Source organism: Cryptomeria japonica, chromosome 2, assembly GCF_030272615.1.
Source record: "Cryptomeria japonica chromosome 2, Sugi_1.0, whole genome shotgun sequence".
In the NCBI taxonomy this organism is placed as follows: Eukaryota; Viridiplantae; Streptophyta; class Pinopsida; order Cupressales; family Cupressaceae; genus Cryptomeria; species Cryptomeria japonica.
The window spans coordinates 571,814,950-571,829,439 of NC_081406.1; the positions used below are offsets into that span (position 1 = coordinate 571,814,950).

Genomic DNA, 14,490 nt, shown 5'->3' on the forward strand with positions numbered 1-14,490 from the left:
TTCTGAGGGTTACTTAATTGGATAAGTTCAAAGCCAAGTCCGCATAAATAGCTTTAAATGATATAAAAACAAAATGGTTAAAAAAAATATGATTTTAGATTTATGTAAAATAAAATAATTTTTATGTGGAAGGCATTTCCTATAAGAAATGGATGACCTACTTTTTGAAATCAATAGTTCAAAATTGAGAAGGATGTAAGATGATAGAATAAATCTCAACCTTATATTTTTTTTTGTCGATAATAGTAATATTTAAATAATAGAAAAACAATCAAGTACATTCTTTGTCAAACTGCAAGTATGAGAGAAAAACCCTTACAACCCAAAAAATGTCGCCAATTGTTATCATCGAAATGCAGATTTGCCAAAATACTTCCACTCTACTACTAAAAAGACTACGATACAACTATTATAGTGCAATCATTAAGAAGTTGCACAAACACAACAAAACCCTAACAAATACAAAGGGACTACCACGATAGACCAACCCCATACATATAAATATTTGCTGCAAAACTAACCACTTCTTCACATTGGGCAACAAAGGGTCATTGACCCAATAGTCCAACAAGTAAAAAGCCTGTTTATCCTCGGCCTTCCCTTCTTTCTTTGCCATTGCTCCATCCCGCCCAACCTCCTTGGTACGTAAGAACACTATCAATTCATGCCATTCGATCAAGGCTTCCGTGTGACACTCTTCATGACCTACATAATTACGCCACTAGATAAACAGTTGCAGTAGATGAGGTGAGTCCACGTCTTGATTTGCATCATCACCATCAAGTAGAAAACCCACATCAGACTAAGCCCTCACCAAAATAGAGGTCATACCATACAACCAGTCTTCATCCACACATCGCTCCATCACACATGACACTGTTTCTCAAACACCATTCCCAAAAAGGCAAGTTGTTGCCTTGGTGTGATGAGGGTAAATGTCGCCTCCATATGGCATTGCTAAAACCACCCAACATGACACAATCCTTCGCGCTCGACTCATGCCATCTACCTCATAAATAGCTTCTTGCCATACCAATCCATTATTACAACCCTACGTGCCACCATAAATGCCCTTCCCCCAAAATTATTGAATCTGGCTTTGGCGGTGTATGGTAAAGCTCACTTCCCCAGGTCCAATTCACGATAGTACTCCCATATGCCATGTAACCCGTCCTCGTCCAGAGACAACACCACCTTGGAAATTTTGTCAGCCACTCTATTAACATCTATTAACATCTCTTAATATCTGAGAAATATGAAAATCAGTGCAATCTTGACACCCCAAAAACGATAATACTTCCTATGCAATCTCTGGTCACATATCTCGCACCTGAAGGGTTAGGGTTCTCCTTGGATGCCCCATCGAAGTTCACCTTGATCCACCCTTTCTTTGGAGCAATTCATTCTACTTTTATACTCTCTTTGAAGTTTGGATTAACCCTGCATTAACAGGTCGATCTCAACCATATCTTATATTTATATTAATTTAAAAAATTATATAAAAAATAAAAAATATTTTAATATTATTAATTAGGAAAAGAATTTATAAAGGAATTAAATTAATTTTAATGACTTATTTAAAAATTAATCAAAGAAGAAAGCTAATTCTTTTTTTTTAAATAATTAATTTATAATTATTTGTCTTATTACAATTTTAATTATTGTAGAATAATTATATTTTGAATAAAAAATCTATTTTTTATTGCTATCTTCATATCTTTTAATTTTTCTTCTTTTATTAAGATGTTCTATTTTGTTTTTTAATTTCTTCTCCTTTTTTTTCTAAGTATTAATTTTCATTAAGTTAAAATTTTGTTTTAATTATTTATGTTTCTTATGAAATTAAAAATAATAATTAAAAGATATTAGAATTAATTTAATTATAATTTTTTGTCTTATTTAAAAATTTATTTATTATATTTGAAAATTATATTTAAATTTATATGTAATAAAATAAATCTCGGCTTAAAAATTAAATTAAAAGTTTAGAGAGAGAGCAAGAAAGAGAGAAACTAACTTTTGATTACTTGTTTCATGTTGATAATTTAAGAGTAGCATGTGGACTTGGGGAGTTATGCTTAGGGTGGCATGCCATTTTATTATTATCTCCATCCCCATCTCTCTCTCTCACCCTCTCTTTTTGTCTCCCTATTTCTATCTCCATTTCTCTCTCTCTCTCACCCACTTTATATTTCGCAAGTTATATCTACTCTCTCCCCTTTCTATATCCCTATATCTAGCTCTTTCTATCCCTTTCTAACCATCTCTCTCCCTCTCTCTCCATCACTCCCTCTTTTTATATCTCTCTACTTCTTTCTCTCTAATGCATATATACACATTGCCTATTTCTCCCCCTATCTCTCTATCATCCCCCCCCCCTCTCTCTCTCTCTCATATGATATCTTTATCTCTTTATTTCTCTCTATCTCCCTCTCACTCCTCTTCTCTTTATCTCTTTTTATGCGTATATCTATATCTCTCCTTGTCGCTCTTTGTCTACCTATATTTCCCTCTATCTGTATCACTCCCTCCCCCTCCCCCTCTCACTAGTCTCACTCTCTCCTCTCCATCTCTTTCTATCCATATCTTTCTCTACCCCTATCTCCTCATCTCTCTCCCTATCTCACTATCTCTTTACTCCCTCTCTCTGTACCTATCTCTCTCCCTCACTTTCCCTCCCTCTCTATTTCTCCCCATCTCTACCTCCCTCATTCCCTCCCTATCCTCCCCTCCCCCCTCTCTCCTAATATATATCCACCTCTCCCTCTATCTCCTATTTCTCACCCTCTCTCAATCTCTATTTGTCTATATCTAGTTTTCTCTATTTGTCTATCTCTTTATTTCTCTCCCTCCCCCCTCTCTCTATATCTTTATCACTCTATCTCACCATCTATATATCTCTCTATCTCCCCCTCTTCCTTTATAGATCTCTCTATGTCTTCCTCTCTATCCCCCTATCTTTCTATCTTAATCTTTACCTCTACATCTTTCTATCTCACTATCTATTTTTTCCCTCTTCCTCTTTCGCTCTATCTTCCCCTCTCGCCCTCTATCTCTAGACACGCCTCCCTTTATCCATCCATTTCTCTCCCTCCTCTCACCCTCTCCCTCTTTTTAGACCTCTATATCTATATCTCTTTCCCTGTCTATATCTATATCTATCCCTCTATCTCTATCTAGTTATCTCTCTCTACCACTAGAGAGAGATTATGATAGTTATAATGTCAATAGTATCTTTTCTTCAAATTAATAATATCATCTCTTTCCATATTAAAATATCTTTCTCAATGAGATTGAGATGCATCATAAAACATCAATATACATAAGGAACGATTTAAGATTGAAAAAGATAATTATCAATCAAAAAACTTCCAAAGCATACGACCTTAATTAGGGGAAATGAGCCAATAGCCACCATAGCCAACTTCGCGCATATTAAGCTCCTAAACAGTTCATCCGATTTCGACGATTTTTTTCGGTTCTCTCCGTATGTGACTTAATTGCTTAAAGCTATTGTTTTGGCTTGTGGGTAGTAACAATGCATGTTGTGGAATTAGTTATGTGCACAAAGGTCAAAAAGTACACATTTCAAAGTGTGGTCCAATACATGTTCACCTTTGCGCCAATAGTAGATAACTCAAAATAGCCAATAGTAGTGGACAAATGCCCCAATAGTGGTGCACAAATGTCCGGCTAAAAAATGCACCACTATTGATACATGTGATATTTATTAATAGGCATTACCATTTTTTTTGCTCCTACCATGTCTACTAGGGGAAGAGCACCAATAGGGGAAAGGACCCAGTAGTTGAGCATGTTCCAATTGTTGTGAGGGTTGTTGATACCTTTTGTTCCAAAAATTGAACAAATAAAACCTATTGTTTGAAACAAAAAATATCAATTTTTGTTAGGAAATGTACCAACAGTTGTTAGGAAATGTACCAATAGTTGTTAAGAAATGTACTAATATTGTAAAAAGTAACCAATCAGGTGATGCCACATCGGCTGCACAACTATTGGGGTCTCTTTTGCACGCCTATTGGTCTCACTTTTTTTGGGGGTTGTTTTGGACACCTTGGCAAAAAGCATGCTGATGTGGCATCATATTTGATGATGTGGCCCTAAAACCTTAGTTATAAGCAGGGGACTTGCCAAGTAAGCTGCTGTAAAAAAATCGGAGTGATTCGAAATTTTCAAGTAGGATTTTGAGAAGCGCGAAGTTAGGGTGCACGACTACTGGGTCCTTTCCCCTAGATAACATAGTTCCAATAATAGTCACCTTATTATCATGTTGACCCCCCAATAGCTATCATAGTGAAAACATCATTAATAAATTTGTTTTGTACCAATCGCTGATCATTTTTTGTAATTAATTGGCCCATTTGTGCACCACTATTGGAACATTTGTCCCATTTGTGCACCACTATTGGAACATTTGTCCCATTTGTGCACCACTATTGGAACATTTGTGCACCACTATTGGAACATTTGTCCCATTTGTGTACCACTATTGGAACATTTGTGCACCACTATTGGGGCATTTGTCAATAAGTACTAGCGATTTTGAGTTGACGGTTACTGGAACATCTTTAGTTAGGTATCAGGGGACACTTTGAAATGTGTACTTTTTGACCTTTGTGCGTATAACTGATTCCACAAGGTGCATCGTTACTACCCAGAAGCCAAATCAATAGTTATAAGTAGTTAAGTCGCATACAAAGACAACTGAAAAAAAAAATCAAAATCTGATGTACCGTTTAGAATCTGTGGGTGTGTGAAGTTAGCCATGACGGCTACTCGTGCTCTTCCCTAATAAGAAGTGAGGGTGACAAAAAGATGGGTAACTGGCTCTTTTCCCTGTATTCTCAATTCCATTGTAAAGCGGAAATAACGGAACATCCATGACGAGGGCAAATTACATAACGAGCAAAACCTCAAAGCAACTTTCCGAATTACAGTCAGATTTCACAATAAGAATTCTGTTTGGCCAAACCCTAGCGCTGTTCCAACGCTTGAAGTTGAAACAATTCCAGCAATGGTTACTGTTATCTATACTGTTAGAGTTTTACACAAGTAAAAAAAAAAATTCTATTTGCAGAATTCTGGCCAAACCCTAGTGCTGTTCCAACACTTGAAACAATTCCTGTAATGGTTACTATTGTCTATCCTGTTAGGGTTGGCACAATTGATAAAGAAAAAATCAGGCAGAGAAGATAAAATAGACTATCGTTTGGTCTCATCATTAATTTTATTGATCATTGCCTTAAACTCGTCAAAACTGATAAAGCAATCGCCATTCTTGTCGACACTCTTAATAATGATCCTAGACTCCTTCCTGGTGCAGGGTTTGCTTATAGTCTTGAGAATTTTGTACAGCAACTTCCCGAATTACAGTTAGATTTCACAATAAGAATTCTGTTTGGCCAAACCCTAGCGCTGTTCTAATGCTTGAAGTTGAAACAATTCCAGCAATGGTTACTGTCGTCTATACTGTTAGGGTTTTCTACAAGTGATTAAAAAAATTCTATTTGCAGAATTCTGGCCAAACCCTAGTACTGTTCCAACACTTAAACAATTCCTGTAATGGTTACTATTGTCTATCCTGTTAGGGTTGGCACAATTGATAAAGAAAAAAACAGGCAGAGAAGATAAAAGAGACTACCGTTTGGTCTCATCATTAATTTTATTGATCATTGCCTTAAACTCGTCAAAACTGATAAGGCAATCGCCATTCTTGTCGACACTCTTATAATGTTCCTAGACTCCTTCCTGGTGCAGGGTTCGCTTATAGTCTTGAGAATTTGGTACAGCTCATCTGCTGAGATGGAGCCATTCAGCCACCTTCATCATGACCTGGACCTTTGCCTCACGCACATGACTGCTTATGGGCCACAGGATGTCTGCCAGCTCGGACTCAAAGATCTTCCCGTTCCCGGTAGCATCGAATTTCTTGAAAACCTCTTCCAGTTCGTGGATGCTCTGTTTCTTAACCCCTTCACCCAAGCAAAGATATCACGAATCTGTTTTTTGACCAGCTGGGAAATATTTCTTATATTAATTTTCAGAAAAACAAAAAACTGCCACTAAGACGTGAGATACGATAAGATGATAACAATAGACAGATATAATTACTATTTGTGGGTTTTTATGTTAACGGGTTTATATCACCCATTTATAATTCTCGGCGTTAATCTCGGCATTGCTAATAATAATAATTATTTTATCTCTCAGTCTGGCTTCTCACAATACATCTGCTCTGCAATTTACAATAAAAATTAAATTCTTTCTCATTCATGGGAAACAAAGACAGAACATTAGATCCCGAGGGGCTTAAAAAAGAAACTGTTGATCTGGTAAGCTCAACTCCTCTCTTTTATTTTTGTTCTTTTGATTTAGGGTGGCCGAACAGTATCTGATTGCACTCCAAGCTACTTAATCTTCATGTTTTAGTTAGTGAAACACCCTCAGAAAAAAAGATCAAAGAGTGACTGAAATAATATTTATGTTTAAACTGGAAGTATATAAGCATAAGAAATCTGTTATGATAGAAGGTCCAAATTTTTGTTTTTTTAATGAATAATATCTGTATTTATGAAATAGGGTTACACATTTAATAAAAAGAGGATAGAAAAAGCCACATTTTTTATTTTGAGAAGTGTGATGGTTATTTTTGATTAAATGCGTTGAGAATTTTGATGGTTTTGCTTTTTGAAATCTCAAAAGTCTTTGATTAAATGCTTTGAGGATTTTGATGGGGTTGCTTTTTAAAATCTCATTTTTTTGATTAAATGTTTTGTGTTTTTTTTTATGGTGTTGGGAAAAACAGGAGCATATACCGATTGAGGAAGTTTTTGAGGAGCTGAAGTGCAGTAGAGATGGACTGTCTTCTGAGGAAGGAGGAACTCGGCTTACAATTTTTGGTCCCAACAAACTGGAAGAGAAAAAGGTTGGTGATAAAACTGAATAATTCAGAAAACATACATATGGTTTCAACTGTGTTTAATCTATCTATGTTATAAAAACATGGACCATAGCATGCAATGGGGTTGGTGATATAGCACTTACACGCAAGAGGGTTTAGAAAATTAGAAGTTAAATCAGATTCATCAAAATACTATAATTAACTGAATATGTGTATCCAACTTTTTCTATATTGAAAAAGGTTTAGAATTTAGACCTGAAATTTCAGTCTAGTGAAGATTCAAATATATGAAATAAGAACATATGGAAATAAACACAGAAATAAGAAATACTAGAAATTGTTCATTTTTCATACTGAATTCTTCCTGTTGGACTATTAGGAAAGCAAAATTCTCAAGTTTTTGGGTTTTATGTGGAATCCCCTATCATGGGTCATGGAGGCTGCTGCAATAATGGCTATTGTTTTGGCAAACGGAAATGTAAGTTTAATGGAATAATAATATTCTGTAACTATTTTTCTATTATCTACGATATTATGGAGAACCAGTGGAAGTAGTTAGATTAGTTGTTGAATGGATTTTCAATATATTGCTTGTTTTGCATATATACAAAGATTCTGTGACATGAAAGGAAAAAAGTTATTCATGCTGGCTTTAGTTAATGATGGGAGTTTAAATCAGAAGCGTAGAAACTATGACTGCAGGGAAAACCTCCAGATTGGCAAGATTTCATCGGAATAGTTGTGTTGCTTGTGATCAACTCAACTATAAGCTTCATTGAAGAAAACAATGCAGGCAATGCTGCTGCTGCTCTAATGGCCCATTTAGCTCCCAAGACCAAGGTAATATTATTTAATTCTAAACCCATATATCATGACAGATAGTTAAGTACAGGGAAAGAAACATCTGTCATAATTCTTTGTCATAGTGATCAAACAGTTGAAAAGTTCAAGAACCATTATGTGCATCTTCTGTCATTCTCTCCCTAACAGTCGACGTTCCTCTTTTTGAAACCCATCATCTATTATTTTTCATATTATCATTTTTAGAAGGTGATGGGAAATGCACTTTTTGTTTCTTTCAACGAATGGTTGTCTCCAAAACATCTTCTAAACAGTGTTATGATGTTTGCAGGTGCTTAGGGATGGCAGATGGCAGGAGGAAGATGCTTCTATCCTTGTTCCTGGGGATATAGTTAGCATTAAGTTGGGAGATATCATTCCTGCTGATGCTAGGCTGCTTGAAGGAGACCCTTTAAAGATTGATCAGTCTGCTCTAACAGGAGAATCTCTCCCAGTAACTAAGAATCCCGGGGATGGAGTATACTCTGGCTCTACATGCAAACAAGGAGAGATTGAGGCAGTTGTTATTGCCACTGGAGTCCACACTTTCTTTGGCAAGGCTGCTCATTTGGTTGATAGTACAAACCAAGTGGGTCATTTCCAGAAGGTTTGTACCATGTACCATGTTCGGGTTTGAACCTAATGATTGAGTTGTGCTGTCTATCCATACATCAGAATCTACATTTGATTATATTATTAATCAATTAAAAATCAGTATACAATGTTTTTTATTATCAATAAATATAATCAAATTAAAAATCAGTATACAACGTTTTTTATTATCAATAAATATAATCAAATGTATATCCTGATGTCCGATTAGACATCGCCTGGTTTAGTTTGGGTTAGAGTTTTTTTTCTTAATAAGGGATGGTTATACTATCCGTTGGGTGCTAAATTTATTGGGAAGTCATTAATATGACTTAAACCTGTCATTAAGTTTATGATTGAACTACAGTCCTCAGGCGGGTCACAGGGTTTATTTTAATACTGACTTTTAACTCTAGGTTAGATTTGATAATTAAGTGTACTGTAATAAAGGAATAAGCTGTTTTATATGGGATTCTAATCACATATTTTGCAGGTCCTTACGGCCATTGGTAACTTCTGCATTTGTTCAATTGCAATTGGAATGTTAATAGAAATAATTGTCATGTACCCTATACAACACAGGAAGTACAGAGATGGAATTAACAATTTGTTGGTGCTATTAATCGGGGGAATTCCAATTGCAATGCCCACTGTATTGTCTGTAACTATGGCCATAGGCTCACACAAGCTCTCGCAACAGGTTATAGGTTCTTCGTACTAAATTCTACGGTCCAATTTGATTTGTATTCAAGAGGTAATCTTTCCTAATCTGACCTAACTGGTTGTGATCAACAGGGGGCTATCACAAAGAGAATGACTGCCATTGAAGAGATGGCTGCAATGAATGTCCTTTGTAGTGATAAAACTGGAACACTAACTCTCAACAAGTTGAGCGTTGATAAAAATCTAGTCGAGGTGATACTCATGACAATATACATCTAATCCAAGATCTTCATCTATCCATATTTGAATTTTGATCGTATAGCATGATTATCCAATTCTTTCTATTAACTACTTAGCCATGAATATTGTTTTGGCCAAGTAATATTCTCAAATTTAAAATTTCTCAGTTCTAACCATCTGAAGTATCTACCTTTATACTACTTGTGCTAGGCATTTCCCGATGGAGTGGACAAAGATTATGTGCTACTTCTGGCTGCCAGAGCTTCGAGAACAGAGAATCAAGATGCCATTGATGCAGCTATGGTGGGAATGTTAGCAGATCCTAAGGAGGTAAGATTAATACCTATATTTAATCTTCAACATAGTTTAAACCATGAGACGTGTAGGAGATTTCCATATCTAACATTTTATAATAGATTCTGTATTTCATTATCAAATCGAAAAATATTAAATGACAGTCTTATATATTAGATGTCACATTCTTGGTGAGTTTTCTGAGTTCAATTGATAATAGGTTTCTAAAAATACAAGAGGTGTGTTTTGTGAATTAAATTGATAATACGTTTTTAAAAATTGTTTAATCTTAACTCTTTATTCTATTAAGCACTTTCTTATTTTTGAATTTTTTTTTTTTTAAATTATTTTTTAATTTTAAACTAAAATGTCCATTTAATAGTATCAACCGACAATATATAATAAACAAATTTATCATAATAATTTATTCTTTGTTTCTTAAATTTATCATAATAATTAAACATACATAAATAAAATTATTTTTTAATTACTAAAAATTTCCATTAACATCCACATTTAGATTTAATTCTAAATTTAGTAAAATAACTTTTTTCCATAATTTGTATGCTAATAATTTTTCATATATATAATTTGATAATTACTAGATAAAATAATCTACTTAATAAAACATTTTAAAATATTTTTATTGTAATTATTATGGCAGAAAGGCATAACTATATTGGCAGCAACCTGTAGAGTGTGAGGTAAAAGATACTAAGAGATATCATTCTGGAGATATCTAATTGGCTTTAATAAAAAATCTAGTAAAAATAAATGTCTAGAAAATGATCTCTCTCAATATTTTTATACAATTTTCTTTAAAGAGAAATATATTAATTAATTTATTTTTTAATTTAAGTATTATTTTTAATTGACAATTTTTAAAAAAAACTGTTAAAACATTTCCCCTTCTTAACGACATCTTTAAAATTTTTTGCATGTAATTCTATGGAATTGGTACTTCAGGCTCGAGCAGGCATCAGGGAAGTCCATTTCCTGCCATTCAATCCAGTAGACAAGCGTACAGCACTCACTTATATTGATTCTGAAGGAAATTGGCATCGAGCCAGTAAAGGAGCTCCTGAGCAGGTTACTCTTATCTATTGAAAGCATAATAATCCAAATCCAAATATTTTTCATGCTCATGGGTTTATATAAAAATAACATTGGGTATGGGCAGATTCTTGATCTCTGCAACAGCCGGGAAGCTCTGAGAAGCAAGGTGCATGGCATCATGGACAAGTTTGCAGATCGCGGGCTGAGATCCCTTGCTGTGGCTAGACAGGTTCAATTTTAATAAATCTGTTTCTTTTCTATTTTGTTTTTATTGTACAGTAGTTATATCAAATATAGATGTTTAGTTTCTTTGGGATTATTGAAAACAGCAAGTTCTAGAAAAGAGTAAGGAGAGTGCAGGAGACCCATGGGAGTTTGTTGGAGTGCTTCCCCTGTTCGACCCGCCACGTGTTGATAGTGCTGAAACCATTAGCCGAGCTCTGAATTTGGGAGTTAATGTGAAGATGATTACAGGTTGGTTGGTTATTTTTTTAATTTTAATTTTTTTTAATTTTAAATTCTTCTCTCTCAGAGACTGTAATCTATGAGTAGTCTTGTGTTCGAATTGATGAGCTTGAATATACTTCTGGGCAACAGAGTTAAGGGTTATGTTTGCAGTAACTGAATTTTATTTAAATATTTAAAAAACTAAAAAGTATTGGAAATAAATGATCTGCAAGTAACAGGGTATTACATATAAATAAATATATTGTAAGAAAAAATGGTCGTTTAGCATTGTTGATTTATAAATTTGGGTGTTAAATAGACTGAGTAGAAGAGATAGAGGCATGATATAATTTTGATTTTTTTAAAAAAAATCTATTCTCCAAAACTCTAAAAATTATCACAATATAATATAAGGTTCTTAGCCTTTACATTGAGTTCAACATTCAACCAAGAAAAAATTATGCAAGATGTGACCTTTTATATTAGTGAACAATTGTTGCTGCTATCTCCATGAAATTGATCCAAGAACGAATGAGACTCTCATGAAACTGACCAAAGAACAAATAAAACTCAAATATCTTACTCTATATTCCTCAAAATCTCTTCAACAAGTAACCCAAGCCAAGCTTAACACACAATGAACAACTACAAAATTAATAACTCCATCTCAAACTTTTTATTTATAGGCAACATAGAAACAGTTAAGAAGAAACCCTCTAGAAGCTTATTAGCCACTTTTTTCACCATTGTTTAATGCACCAAACACAAATAAACAATATATTCTGTAGACGTATAAATCTGACCACTTTCCTAAATAAATATTTAATATTTATTTTTCATATCTCCAAGTTTTCATGCATCTACATTATAGCCTAATTTACTAAGCATTTTAGCCTCTCTTTGTTAAAACATCATCATAACATTTAGAAGCATTTTTCATATCATAGAATACTCATACTAGGATAGTATATCATGTTAGGATAATTTGTCAATCTTTTATCATATCACTATCTTCATCTTAAGCTTAATCATCATAGTTTTAACATCATATAGATCTTAGAATGCATTCATGCATATAGATCAAATATCACTCGTTCTTGCAGTTGTCATTCCCAAGTCACTTGCTCAACGATCTGAGAGCAAAACATTGGCTTTAGGGATCTTGTGAGATAGAGAACAATGGGACACCCCTTGGGAAGTTGAACTAATTCAGTTAGTTCATATACTTGCACCAAGGGTCTCATTGGTATGTGGGTCTTTTGGATTCGATTTATTCGTTTTCGTCACCGCATTTTCCCGCATACATATTCAATTCGCAAAAATAATATTCAAGCATCTTCATGGTAGCCCTTTTACTATCTCAAATTAAGTTGCCTTGCACACCTCAAGCATTAAATACTTTTACCATCTTGAATGTATTTTACAATTAATCAGAAATGTTAAATACATTCTCTAATGAACCCTGTTGACTGTATCATCTACATTAATTATATTTATAATGCCAAAGGGTTGTAGTTCAATTGGTGAGAGTGATGGTATGTTCCTTGATTATGGTATCTGTCAATGTTCAAACCTCTAGAAACATGATTGGATCAAGTTCAACCTTTGACAGCTGTAAGCAATTAGATGATTTGTGCTTTTAAATGTACACTTACTCATCATATTATAACCTACTTACTAAAAAAAATAGAAATGCAGATATCTATATGATCCAACTATATTTATGAAATAAAATATAATATTATCCAAATACAAAATATGAAGTATACAACCATCTCTTCAAGATTGAAGGAGTAGTCACTGCATTTTCCCGCATACATATTCAATTCGCAAAAATAATATTCAAGCATCTTCATGGTAGCCCTTTTACTATCTCAAATCAAGTTGCCTTGCACACCTCAAGCATTAAATACTTTTACCATCTTTAATGTATTTTATAATTAATCAGAAATTTTAAATACATTCTCTAATGAACCCTGTTGACTGTATCATCTACATTAATTATATTTATAATGCCAAAAGGTTGTAGTTCAATTGGTGAGAGTGATGGTATGTTCCTTGATTATGGTATCTGTCAATGTTCAAACCTCTAGAAACATGATTGGATCAGATTCAACCTTTGACAGTTATAAAGATTTAGATGATTTGTGCTTTTAAATGTACGCTTACTTATCATATTATAACTTTCTTACCAAAAAAAATAGAAATGCAGATATCTATATGATCCAACCATATTCATGAAATAAAATATAATATTATCCAAATACAAAATATGAAGTATACAACCATCTCTTCAAGATTGAAGGAGACCTAAATTGATAAAATTGATCCTACAAGTTATAGACTGTTGAAAACAAGACTGATGTGAGACAAAGAAAAAAATCTTGAATAGTGTAAACCTCTAACACCTATTTAGAATCAAGCAGGGTAACATCGAAAACAGGGAAATATTTTGTATCAAAAAATAATGTATTCCTATAGTTCTTTAATTAAAACTAGCTTGTAGATGTTTACTCAAACCATTTGTTATATAAATGGCTAAACAGTTAAAAACAAAAGAAATGTAATGTTATAGATGGTTTATTCACGTTATAAATAGGCTCAATACACCTGCTGTATAAACTCTTACCTTTGCAGGTCTTTAAGTTTTTAAGTATTCCCCAAACAAAATGGTATATCATTTTGGTCATGTGCATATCAGGGGACCAACTTGCAATTGCTAAAGAGACGGGGCGAAGGCTCGGAATGGGTGTAAATATGTATCCATCTTCTTCATTGTTGGGAAACAACAAAGATGCCTCCATTGCAGCACTTCCAGTAGACGAACTTATTGAGAAAGCCGATGGGTTTGCTGGAGTGTTCCCAGGTATGTACAAATACCCCTGTTCGCAAGCTTCTAAATATTTTTTCATTCTGATTTGAAATTTGGAGTTCATTAATTTTTTTTTGTTAGAGCACAAATATGAAATTGTAAAGCGGCTTCAAGAAATGAAATACATATGTGGAATGACGGGCGATGGAGTGAATGATGCTCCTGCTCTCAAGAAGGCAGACATTGGAATTGCAGTAGCAGATGCCACAGATGCTGCAAGAAGTGCTTCTGATATTGTGCTTACTGAACCAGGCCTTAGTGTTATCATTAGTGCTGTCATTACCAGCCGTTGCATTTTTCAAAGAATGAAGAATTACACGGTGAGTCTATAAAATAACATAGATTATATTTATCAGCCTGTATATAGGTTACCGTTATACAAATGTCCAGTCATTTAAATTATCAATTTTCAAATAAATTTTATTCTTGTTAAAAATATTTTTCAATGTCTATAAAATCTTTTTCCGTAGACATATAATTTTCAGTTTATGATATTGGCCCAAATTATTTTTTGATTTGATTATATGAATTATTTTTCAAAATTCTATCATCTATCATCAGTTCT

The 14,490-nt window shown here is 33.8% G+C and overlaps 1 protein-coding gene across 2 annotated transcripts in view; it reads left to right on the forward strand.

The window, feature by feature from the left end:
• Positions 1–4,893: 4,893 nt before the first annotated feature.
• The window catches only part of LOC131043545 (plasma membrane ATPase), a 35,929-nt gene continuing 26,332 nt past the window's right edge, over positions 4,894–14,490 (forward strand). Inside the window, exons 1-13 of one of the 2 annotated variants that reach the window (XM_057976758.2) lie at positions 4,894–6,353; positions 6,827–6,946; positions 7,302–7,400; positions 7,625–7,762; positions 8,055–8,369; positions 8,847–9,053; positions 9,149–9,268; positions 9,467–9,586; positions 10,517–10,639; positions 10,731–10,835; positions 10,936–11,080; positions 13,755–13,919; positions 14,007–14,245. In XM_057976758.2, the coding sequence (XP_057832741.2) occupies positions 6,294–6,353; positions 6,827–6,946; positions 7,302–7,400; positions 7,625–7,762; positions 8,055–8,369; positions 8,847–9,053; positions 9,149–9,268; positions 9,467–9,586; positions 10,517–10,639; positions 10,731–10,835; positions 10,936–11,080; positions 13,755–13,919; positions 14,007–14,245 (1,956 nt within the window). In that variant the 5' untranslated portion in view covers positions 4,894–6,293. Of the gene's footprint in view, positions 6,354–6,826; positions 6,947–7,299; positions 7,401–7,609; positions 7,763–8,054; positions 8,370–8,846; positions 9,054–9,148; positions 9,269–9,466; positions 9,587–10,516; positions 10,640–10,730; positions 10,836–10,935; positions 11,081–13,754; positions 13,920–14,006; positions 14,246–14,490 lie in introns of those variants that run through there. The other variant, XM_059216733.1, reaches the window with a different exon arrangement.